This window comes from Conger conger, chromosome 13 (genome assembly GCF_963514075.1).
Source record: "Conger conger chromosome 13, fConCon1.1, whole genome shotgun sequence".
Taxonomy (NCBI): Eukaryota; Metazoa; Chordata; class Actinopteri; order Anguilliformes; family Congridae; genus Conger; species Conger conger.
Window position 1 is genome coordinate 12,371,064 of NC_083772.1, and position 11,952 is coordinate 12,383,015.

Here is an 11,952-nt window from a genome sequence, read left to right on the forward strand (position 1 = left end):
GAGCAGATTACAAATTTTTATCATTGCAGCAAGATTGAGGATTACTTGTGGGAACTGGAAATACTGCAAAACTGTTGGACTTTGAATAAGTTCTTGGTCTTCAGAATAACAAAATTATCTGGAGAGTGCAGGCTAGGATAGAGACGACACCAGGGCTGTGTACAATAGGAGACGCGTAGTGGGTAAAAGCAAGAGTAAGGGCATGTTGAAGAGATCATTTAACAGAGCTCAGGCGTCTCACCTGTCAGTCACCCAACAGTCGCAGGGCATGCACCCTTTCCTCAAACAGCTGGATCTTCAGGCCCAACTGAAATGGCACAAACACAAAGATGACAGACAGCTCAGGACTCTTTCTTCAGCAGCTGCACTAGAGTAGAACAGGAACCATCTCACATACAATCTTAAAATAATAAGGATCCTCAGGAGTTAATGTGCGTGGAAAGGCATGTTGATTACTCATGTGCAGATGAACAGACGCACACCATCCAGGAGACCAAAAAAACCTGTACAATCCAGCACACCACTACAATGTATGACACTAATCTAAAATGTCAGTTATATCTGTACCTGTAGGTTATTTTTAATAAATGTATTCCAAGGGAACGGATTACCCTCAGGGAGCTCATCATTATCCAACATAGCAAGGGATGCATTTCGCACGTCATTAAGCAGCTTGTAAAAGCCTTAAAATGAAAAAAAAAAAAAAGGAATAAAATTTAAAAAATCTAACTCAGTCAGAATTTAAAGGAATACACCAACATTTAGGGAAATATAGGCCTACCTTATTTCCGATTTAGCCAGACCTAGTCGAGATATTCGATTTAATTTTCGCGCATTCACTGGCTCGGTTTCCATGTCAGCATAACGTGTCAGCTTAGCATAAAGACTTAAAGCCTATAGGAGTCAGTAGCCAACCTCCTTCAATACAGTACATGTGGGTTCAGCGGTTATAGTTCCAACAGCATAAGTTCTCCGAAAACAACGTCTCTTTTTTTTTTTTTTTAAAGGAAAGAAATCCGCACATGCATTTTAAATACACGATACCTTGAGTAAATAAGACAGCTTCGGAGTTGCTGTCAGGTGTATTTCTTCACTTTGAAGTGGGTAGGCTACTGACTCCAATAGGCTTCAAGTCTTTATCCTAAGCTAACATGTTATGCTAACATGAATGCACAAAAAATAAAATGAAATCGAATATCTCGTCTAAGTCTGGGTAAGTCGGGGTATTTCCCAAAATGTGGGTGTATTCCTTTAAAGACCCTATGTATAATGGTTAAAGGTACAATAGGTCATTTCGGACTCCTAACAGACAAGAGAGAGGAATTGCAGCAAGACGCCCTCAAACCACAACATGTACATGTTTTGGAAAGTTAACAGTGACAAACGCGACAGAGCCTGCCGTTCTAGTAAGAAAATGTTCGCCGAACCGGTGAACTTATGAAATGTTCACTTTAGTGTTCTGCACAACACTATTAATACGTTTTGTCTTTTTGAAGCTTTCACTTTAGCTAACCAACGGTATTATGAGCAAGCAACTTATTTGGCTATGGAACTAACTGGATATATAACTAAGATATGATAGTGTACCACAAAAGAGGCAACTTCAACTTAACAGTTTGAGACAAATAAAGGTTTAGCTAAACACGCATGATTGAACACGAAAAGGGATTAAAGGAACGCGAAGATGCCCAAATTGCACACCAGACAAGCGATCACTGAAACTCTATATAGTACTGTTGATTATCTAGTTAGAAAACAAGACCAGTTCGCTATCAGTAACAGCAAACAAATGAGCTATTAGCCTACAAGTTAGCTTCCCGAATTTACAAATATCCACCTGAAGCACAACGTTTGTGCAATCGCTGCTATTGCCTATATTTTATTGTAAATGGATATTTGTAAATGCGTGAAGCCAACTACAATTAATTTGCTTGTTGCTACCGATAACAAACTGGTATTGTTTAATAACTAGTTTTGTAGTCTTTGCTTGGATAATAAGCAATAGTAGCTACCCAGAGTTTCGCTTGTCTGGAGTGCAATTTGAGCAGCTACACAAGCAGCATAAGCCCCCACCAATTGGCTGTGGCAGTTTTCCAATTTTCAACCAATGAGCTTGAATGTTGTACAGCTGTACAACGTTTTTACACAGTGACGGCCCGACAAATTTACACTTTTATGGACTACAAACACAGGCAGAGGGTCAGAGTCAACATGTCAGTGAGCCTTTTTCAATGATGGGAAGGGATCTACAATGGTCTTGCAACAATGTTTTAACACAAAAAATCTTACCTATTGTACCTTCAAAGTCTTTTTCAGTCTTTTCTATGTTATAAATCCTAACCTCATGGAAATTTGTATCATTTATCATGAGCAAGATTAAATCACCCTCTTTACAATGGGTTCTCCATATGACCAATGGTGCTATCATTTGTATCCCTTCACTCGTCCCATTAAACACCAGTCATGGCTGAAGGGCTTAAGGCTGCCATTTAAACTACCAAGAGCCATATTTCAGAGATAAAACAGTGTACGGGTTCTACACAATGCAGAATGAGGGGAATCTTTCATCGGAATGAGTATTTGGAAATCTCTTTTCCTTCAGGAGAAGAGGGGCAAATCAGGCTTCATATACACAATCGAGAACTTCATTAGCTGAAACACTCCCGCCAATAAATACATCACAACCACCCCGAGTCATCCTCAATGCATGTGATCAGCTGTGTGCACAATACAGACAACGCACAAAATAATCCAGTGACAATTTGCAACATATTATAGTACCAGTCACCCTGCTCCCCTTGACCAGTTCCAGAAGATTCCTGACCAATGGAGCATAAGGCAGGGCAGCACTGCTGACGACCTGTATGAACATGCACTATAGCACATGGCACTGCAACCATTACCCGATGGGAGACCAATCACACCTCCATGCAACAACAAAGCAAAAAATGCAAACTCCAGCAACCAAGTGACAAACACACCACAGAGGAGGCTACTCTTTACAGAGGGGTTACAGCAGCACAGATTAATGATGTGGTTAGGGTGACATATGCAGTTAGAGGTAGTGTTGAAAGCATGCATTTTTTTTTTAGTAGCACCAAAACCCCACATTGCACATCCTGAATATTTATTTAAATATCAGCAAGTAGATTAAAAAATAATCAAAAAAGATAAAAAAAATCCAAAAATGGGCTACTCGAGATTTTTGATTTAACTATTTTAATCACAGCTCTAGCACACTTTGTAAGCCAAAAACAATTATTTGTTAAAATCTCTTAACATCTTTCAACAGTTAAAATGCTCAGTCACATTATATTAAGAGCAACCCCGCAAGGCCTCGCGACAGCGCAGACGATATGAACACGGCGTTACCGCCCCTTAAAGCATTCACAAACAAACCGGAACGGCAGATGGCTGACCGATTTGTTGCAACGTAAACGGCGTGTGCATACGTTTCACGGAGGCCTCGGGAAGTCGCACTGAATATCAAGTGTGAGCAGAATTCTCTTTGTAAACCACATACTCAATGCTGACAGTGTCACCGATTGTTATTGCAAGTACACAAGCAGCTGGATAATAAAATGCAATTTCAAGGCAACATGGAGTATTCTGTATTCACACAAAACTGTCCCATTTAAATGCCATAACCCATGTTCCTCAAGTTTTACATTTTCTTTTCCAAGTGAATTACTAATTTTGGTTACAGTATCCTCCATAGGCCAGTTTTTTTCCTCCAACAATCATTCATGGGAATAAAAACGGTTTGACATATAAAAAAATACAGACATTTGAAAGCTTCATCTGTGGACACAGTTGAGTTTACATCCACGTGCCACATCCATTTGTTTCAGGATGTTCCTGCATTCACTTAATCATTTGTCTGAAGGCTTTCTGATATTTCTAAAAGGGAAGAACCAAAAGTAGGATCCAAGTCACACAACTGCTGACAAATTAAATTGACATGTTCACACAGATCTTTAGCAACACGCTGTGAGTTTATGCACAAACACCAATAAGATAGCATGGCAACACAAGACAGTTCTTGACAAACAAGAGTTCTTTATTTTATGTGGAAAAGCAAACTGCCATGTCACTGAATTAAATCCAAGGTATATGCTGGAATTACTTCATTTTAGATGCACAACAATTAAATAAAATATCAATACATTTGTTTAAGAATATAACAGGTAATCTTTAAACTTTTAAGGTTAAGGGTTGAGGGAGGGTTATTATTGATATTTTAAACATAAGCATACAATGAAGACACCAAATAACCACGGCCCTGTGATTTTATTTTCCATTTGAGCAGAATGCACAAACAAAACTGGCAGGAGGAGCAAATATGAAGTTTTTATATTCATTCTCTGTACAGTTGATACAGTGACCTAGAACACCACAACATCCAGCACACACAAACCTCAGCACAAGGAATTATTGGGCAGTGGGTTCATACAGAATTCAGAATAGTCTTTTCCCTCCTCAAAAATGGAAATGGTCCCACACAAGAGCACTGTATACAGCACAAAAAACTCATATGTTACATATGGAGTGGAAAAATAAACAAACCAAAAACAGAAAAACAAAGACTTCTACACGGTTAAACGGAGAACCTGTATTGGCTGGAAAAGAATGAAACTGCATGGATGCAAGCAAGTTAAATTATTCCATAGTGCTAGGCGGCTTGTGTTGAATACATTTTTATTACTTAGTGTTTCTAGTGGAGTTCACGGAAGCGGTAAAGTTCAAACAGTAAGAACACTGTAGCTTTTTATTTTTCTGGACATACAACAACCAAACCTTTTTAGGGACAGACTGACCAAGCAGCTCAGATGCACTGAAATGAAGATTCTACACTTGCTTCTCACTAGAGTGCAAAATGGACGCTTCAGAAACGGATGCTGCAGACTCGCTCTCCTCGTGTACAAGCCCTCTTTACAGCACATTAACCATTCCCTCTCAGGGAGGGGGGGGGGGGGGAAGAGGAAAAAAAACAAAAAACAAAACAGAACACATGGGACAGACAAAAACATTCAAGCAGTACGTAAAAATGGAATGTAAAAAAAAAAAGGAAAAAAGAAAAAAAAAAAAAGGAAAAAAAAAGGAAAACGACGAGGTCCGTGTTTTTTGTTTTTTTTCATAAACTGTAAAAATAAAATAAAAGTCCTTCATGACAGTGTAAAGGAAAGGGTGAGGATGGTAAGAAGTGGAATCGGGCTTGTTTGTACAGTATCCCCTGTGGCGAGCTGGTGAGGAGCTGAAAGAGACGGGCTGGTGGCTCCGGGCTGGGGGCTCTTACATGCCGTAGCCGAAGCCGGGCTGGGGCGGGGGCGGGCCGTAGCCGGCCGGCGCCGTGTAGCCGTAACCGTACGCCTGCTGAGGAGGCACGGCCACGTTGGGTCCCGCAGTGAGCATCAGCTGGGGCGTGCCTGCAACGCAAGTGTGCGACATGCACCACGCGCATGCACGCAAGTGCACACACACACACACACGTGCACACACACAGACACACACACACGCGCACACACACAGACACACACACACGCGCACACACACACACACGCGCACGCACGCACACACACACACACACAGACACGCACACACACACAAATACACACACACACACACACACGCACGCACGCACGCACGCACGCACACCCGCACGCAAGCAGACACGCACACACAAATACACACACACACGCACATGCACACCCGCACCCAAGCAGACGCGCACAGCCACACATGCGCACACACATACAGACATGTACACAGACACGCAGAGAGACAGACACACAGACATACAGTCAAACTAGGGACAGGTGGTTTAAAGCATATCTACAAGATTGAAGCTCAACAAACCACCACTATATAGGTGGGGCAAGCAAGCACATTCTATTACCAGAATTTGACAATTGCATGTTAAATACCACAGATCTAAACATTAATGAGTAAATATTAGAAAGACGACAAAAATATTAAATATTAGTATTCAATCAAAAATAAATGCAATCAGCTGTGAAGAATATCATGCCAAACAATAAAGCAAGGAACCATGAAATAAACCCATAAAGAACTATCTGTAAATACCCCTGCCAACCACTTCGTCTTCCTTCTTTTCGAGTTTTAACATCTAATCAAACATTTTCAAATATGCAATCACCATGATTTACAGTAACCAACCCTGGAATATAGTTCCACTAAATCTTCAAAAAGGTCAAATCCTAAATCTATGAGGCACACCAGAAGATTATCTGCAAAACCTTTGTTTCACTTTCCCTACTTGACATAATTGAATCCATCAGACAAAACCCGACTGGCTTATTTATCCTTAGCAAAATTATGATGACTGTAATCTTTTAATATTTATTCAGTTTCAAGTGCCTAAATGTCTAATTGCTCTGATCCTATGGCATGATGTAAGATAAGATATACTTTATTGAACCCCATGGGTTAACTTGTCCTCTGCATTTGACCCATCCTAGTTACTTAGGAGCAGTGGGCAGCCACAGTGCAGCGCCCGGGGAGCAATGTGGGGTTAAGGGCCTTGCTCAAGGGCCCAACGGCTGTGCGGATCATTTATTGTGGCTCGACCGGGATTCGAGCCACTGACGTTGTGGCTCCCAGTCATGTACCTTAACCACTACGCTACAAGCCGCCCCCAGAACCGAGCCATGCCACCATGTGCTAGCGTGTTAAAACAGTCACAGCACTGAAGCCCAGAAGTGGAGCACAGAGGCGGCAGCAGGTGGCAGCGGTCACAGGAGGGGACATTCTCTCGGACACCCTGGCATGGGTGACAGAGGGGGGGGGGTGGGGGGGAGTAGAGTGAGGAGGTGCGTTACCGTAGACGATGGGCTGTGTGTCCGTGGCCTGCTCCTCCTCTTTCCTCAGCGACTCGGAGGCGTCCAGCTTGTCCACCTAAGAGAGTTTGGGCAAGTGAGGCAGTGAATGTGACCAGCGGAGGGGCAGCATTCCCACGAGAACCGCTGGAAAAAGCCTTCATTGAAACCCCCGGTTGGTTGTTATTGTGGTTAACCGACAAAATGACTGGGATGGATGGGACCATTCCTAATGCAGGAGGGTGAGACTCCTTCATTCAGGAGTTCAGTGCTTTGAGCGTGACAATCTTAATGCTGGATACTGGCACCATGCATTGAAGTAAGGATGCCTCTTTAAAATCTACTTTTAAACCATCTAAACACCTCCACCCTGAGTCCATAAGTGAATGTTCTTATCTACTGATCAATAAAAAAAACTATCCAAGTTTGGAGGGGGTGGGGGCGGTAAATGCATTGACAATGGTCCCACCATCAAGCCACCACCTTTTTTTTTTTTTTTTTTTCATTTTGATATTGATTGGAACTGAATGTAGAGAACCAAACCCAAAGAATGGATAAAGTTCTCCCAACATTTCTGCAACATTACCGCAACGTGAAAACTGCCGCACGGCTACAGAAGTGTTGAGATACTCGCGTTAGCTGGAGGAATGGAGTGTGGACAGTGAATTTCTGCCTAAGAGGAGTCCCTGTGCTAGCATGACCTTCCCAACTAATGCTTTTTTTCTAAAACCATCATGTACATGCTGCCGTTATAGAGTGGAATTTATGATACTTTTTGTTTTGGTACAATGAGTTCAAATACCTTTCTTTAGAGAGGAGACCTCTCACATACTATACTAAAACCCCTGACTTTATGATCCCCATCCTTGTGCTTTTTCCAATGAAACTGATGCTCCCAAAAACATGCTCTGTAACTGTACAATACTGTCAAAAAGATGTTAAAGTGGAATCACTTTACCTGGGGAAAAAAACTAAAAAACAACAAAAGTATTTCAGTATAGCTGGGCCTCTATTGAAATGATGTTGACATTATGACCTATGGAATAAGAAGCATAGCACAAGGTTCTTAAGCGGTTAGGAAAAGATCGATCGGGTTTGAAACGTTTGCAAAAGAGTTCAAGCGGCCGGCAAGATGTCTTGAGCTAGCAAAGCGGTAAAAGCAAATAATCCTCATATATGCGTGATATATATATATATTTTTTTAACTATCTGCAACATATGGGTCTGAACTGACTGCAGTCCAACTCCGAAAGAAAACCCACTTGCTGTTGGGGTCGAGTCTTTGAAACTGGGTTCAGTTCCCTACATGCTTCTCCTTATACACCAATTAAGTGTGGCTCTGTTAAAAAGGCTCTTCCAGAGAAATCTGAACAAGCTGGAGGGATTGAGAAGGGAGGAAAAGAACACATGCGAGTAGATGTGTTAACTCCACTGTTAAATGTGTGCATGAGAAAGAGGCAGAGAAAGTGAGGAGGAGGAGGAGCGGATGATGGTTATTATCAAGGCCATTCAAGAGGCTTCGAAGAAGCAGGCGCAGCCAAACAGCGATGTCACCTAGCCTCTCAAAGAAAGTGCCGCTATCGCTACGGAAAGGGTAAAACATGCCGCTTTTAAACACAAAGCCTGCCTGCATTTTACACTCTGCAGCGCTGTTACCAGGTCTTCACACACATCTCTTCGCTGGTCTGCACAGTAAGTGAAGGACCACCCTTCTCGGTTCCCGTAGGGAATCGTCTCTCTCGGGAACTTACCTTACCCTCTGTTCAAAACGCACTCATTCTTAATTGGGCGTCATTACCCCCAAGACATCAGTAGATAGAACTGACGATGACGCCTTCCTCCTATGCTGTATCCAGAGTGTTTATTCTCCTCCATCTTGGTCACATCCAATTGCACCTCTAGGCGGGTCACATAGTGCAGAGTGGAAAACTGTCCACCAGGAGCCACTAACCTCTGTACTCGGCCGTCTAGCAGCTGACCTGGATCAGACTCATGAGTAGATGGTGCTGGTCGTTCCACCAGAGGAGGTCGCTACTCTACATAACACACGGACAACCTGCCGACCCATACCAACATTCCTGGGTGAACCTACGGCCAATTATGCACTGCCCAGTCAGGCTATAGGTAAATAAATTTAAGTCCATCTGGACTGGATACCAACCCGTGGGGCACACCCACACATAGAATAAATAACCGTTTTTTTAATCATTAAAAAAATATACATAAATTAAATATTTTAACATCAAGAACATCTCAAATGTTTGATTCATTTCTGAGAAGGGTGGTCACCTCACAAACACACATACATTCTTTGCCTACATTTTAGTGAAACAGACAAATGTAGTCTACCACTGGTTTCCAGTCCTTGGCACCTTGGCATGTGTGGTAGTACACATCTAACTTACAGACCATGTCATTTATCACTATTCAGGGCGCAACTCTGGCCCACCAAAATGCTACTCAAACTGCATTCATGCTACAGTACCCAGACATGACAATTAGGGGTAAAATTTAAGACAGATTTTTCATTTCATGCAACCAGCATGCCAAAAGCCCATAGTCAGAAACAGAACTTGTGTTCCTATAAATAAATTAAATGACTTGCACAGATGCAGTTTGAATAGCAGGAGACGGTTTCTGCAGTCTTCCAAGTTCAACTGGGTTAAAATGACGAAAGAGGACTGGGAACCATTAGCGGACCACAGCACGGTGGCCGTACAGTACTCTCCTGGTACTAAGGACTTTATTAGTATCTACAGGCTCTAGGGGAGTAAGGCTACGGCTCTGCCTGCACTATGCCAGGGCTCTAGAGGAAACTGGGAGGCACTAGTGAACGTGTGGTTTTAGAAGCAGCAGTGCGACATGGGAGAGGAGGACTCATGCAGACTCCTGAGGTTTCACTCCTCCGGACTAAAAACAAAATGCAGAGTAAGAATCGACTTTCACCTTTTCCTTAATCGCATCAACCTGAAAAGGAATTCAGAGGAGCAGCTTAGAGAAGAAAAAAAACTGGAAATAAATAAATAAATAAATCAAAACTGCATTTACTCAGCATTGAAAAAAGCAAGAAAGACAACAAACACAAGCAACGCAACCATGGAGGCGTAAAACACTTCTTGAAAAGAATATTAAAAATACACAAATAAGGGGAAGGAAAATCTGCCTGATTCTGTTTGACGCACCAGTTAGAGATGCAAGTGCTATTATTGTGGACAAGGCTATGACCATTTTACTGCATTAACATTAGAAAGGCCGCAGTTTTTGCTTTCCTAGAACCGCCAAGGCATTATAGCATGGACTAATGTTGTGAAACTATTTCCCAGAAATTAAGGACACAACTGAATCAATTTCAGGGTGCCATATCATTTTAGAATAATTTTGTCAGACATAAATTCAGCACGCTTCCATTCCTCCTCTCACACTATTGGGAGTGCACTGAGTGCACTCAGTCTCCTCTCACTCATCAATTCCACCAAGAACTCAGACCTTTTGTGGCCTGAAACGGCCAGATTATTCATCCCCACATAGTCTATCATCTTCATCAAACGACTGAAATTAATTCATTTTGTTTATTCATGTGCCAAATCAGCTTCGAAAGCACTTGATTGGGCAACTGGGTATCAAAGCGTTGCTGAATAACGTGCCGTGGAGGAGGTGGGGGGCATGTACAGCTGGGTACCAGCACCGGATGCCCATCTTATGACAGGGGATTCTTGTGAAGAAAATGGCTGAAACAGATTAAAGAAATTTCTAATAGAATTTCACAAAATTTAGGAAAACCTGCGGAAGGTTGAGGGTATTGCATTTACAGCATTGAAGTAATTTGAATTTTAAAGTCTAAATGTCCGATGGTGTTGTCTCCGGCCTTTCTAGTGTTAAGCCAAAGATCACAAATTCCAGTTCAGGAGGGCAGTAAGGTCTACATGTTATAACTGTTTCCTTTTGACAGCCAGTAGGCAGACAGAAATAAGGCCTCCCTGTTTTAAAATGCATGGTGCCCTGATGAGAAGATAAATTCTTGAAGGATATTATCCATGAAGATCAAGATACTGGAATATTTTACAAATCCTAGGTGATGGGATGTGTAAAAAAAAAAATGGCTGCTCAGTTGTCTAGTGGCCTCTAAAATGAATAAATAAAAAATAACAGTTTTTAAAATTTCAGTAGGAAAATGCTGTGTGGCAGCATTTTTCTTACATTCAATGAATAAGGGAAAAGTCTATTTTTAGGCATCGCAAATTTCCTCAGAATGTGAATTATGACCATGTATGTATACAAACTATTCTACAAAATAAAATAAAAATAAATATTTAAAAATGAAATGAATAAATAAATCAAATACATAAAATGAATAAATGAAGCAGGAAAGCACAAAGCTTCAGTCTGCTGCAATTAGAGGTGGTGAGTTTGCGCAAGGCGAAGGCTTAGATGGCAGACATTCAAAAGCTGAGGAGGGCTGGACAGATCTGAGAGCAGGGTGAGTGTTTGAACTGCTCTCTGGGGGGGGGAGGGGGCTGATACACTGAGGACTAAGGCCTTAACATGAGTCAGGGCGCGGAGGGGTGGGGACATCCTGCTTTCGTGCTGGGACTCATTACACAACGGAGGACGGCAGGGCAAACCAAAACGAATGTGGTTTAGAGGCGGGAGGGGGGGGGGGGGGGGGAGATGTAAAACGACCCCTGACCCCTGACCCCTGAACCCTGATCCCCCACCACCCCCACCCGGAGCCCCAGCGACCCCGGGACTGACCTTGCTCAGGTACTCCCTCATGACCTGGATGAAGTAGGGCATGGAGAACTCCATGATGTTGTGCCTCCAGGCGGTCTCCAGCACCACGTCGGGCCGCAGCAGGTCGTAGCAGGTGAACAGGCAGGCGGCGAAGCACTCCTTCTTGTCCTCCAGCAGGAACCACTGCAGCAGCTCCTCCGCCAGCTCCGTGTCCTTGGACTCCGACGCGTACTGCATCGCATCCTGGGGAGGCCAAGCCAGAGGGTCAACAGCGGCCTGATCGCTGGCTGGGGCAGACATGCTTTACCGGGGCAGTCTTTTTTTACGTTCTTTTGTGGTTCATCCAAGTAACAGCAAAAAATAATAATAATAAAAATAATAATAA

At 42.7% G+C, this 11,952-nt stretch overlaps 1 protein-coding gene across 4 annotated transcripts in view; it reads right to left on the reverse strand.

The window, feature by feature from the left end:
* Positions 1-11,952, reverse strand: part of LOC133108020 (clathrin heavy chain 1-like) — a 38,577-nt gene that overhangs the window by 803 nt on the left and 25,822 nt on the right. The window contains exons 30-33 of one of the 4 annotated variants that reach the window (XM_061217427.1): positions 11,589-11,810; positions 9,783-9,803; positions 6,840-6,915; positions 242-307 (exon numbers count right to left, since the gene is read on the reverse strand). In XM_061217427.1, coding sequence (XP_061073411.1) covers positions 282-307; positions 6,840-6,915; positions 9,783-9,803; positions 11,589-11,810 — 345 coding nt within the window. In that variant the 3' untranslated portion in view covers positions 242-281. Of the gene's footprint in view, positions 1-241; positions 308-4,039; positions 5,427-6,839; positions 6,916-9,782; positions 9,804-11,588; positions 11,811-11,952 lie in introns of those variants that run through there. The other 3 variants (XM_061217425.1, XM_061217428.1, XM_061217426.1) reach the window with 3 other exon arrangements.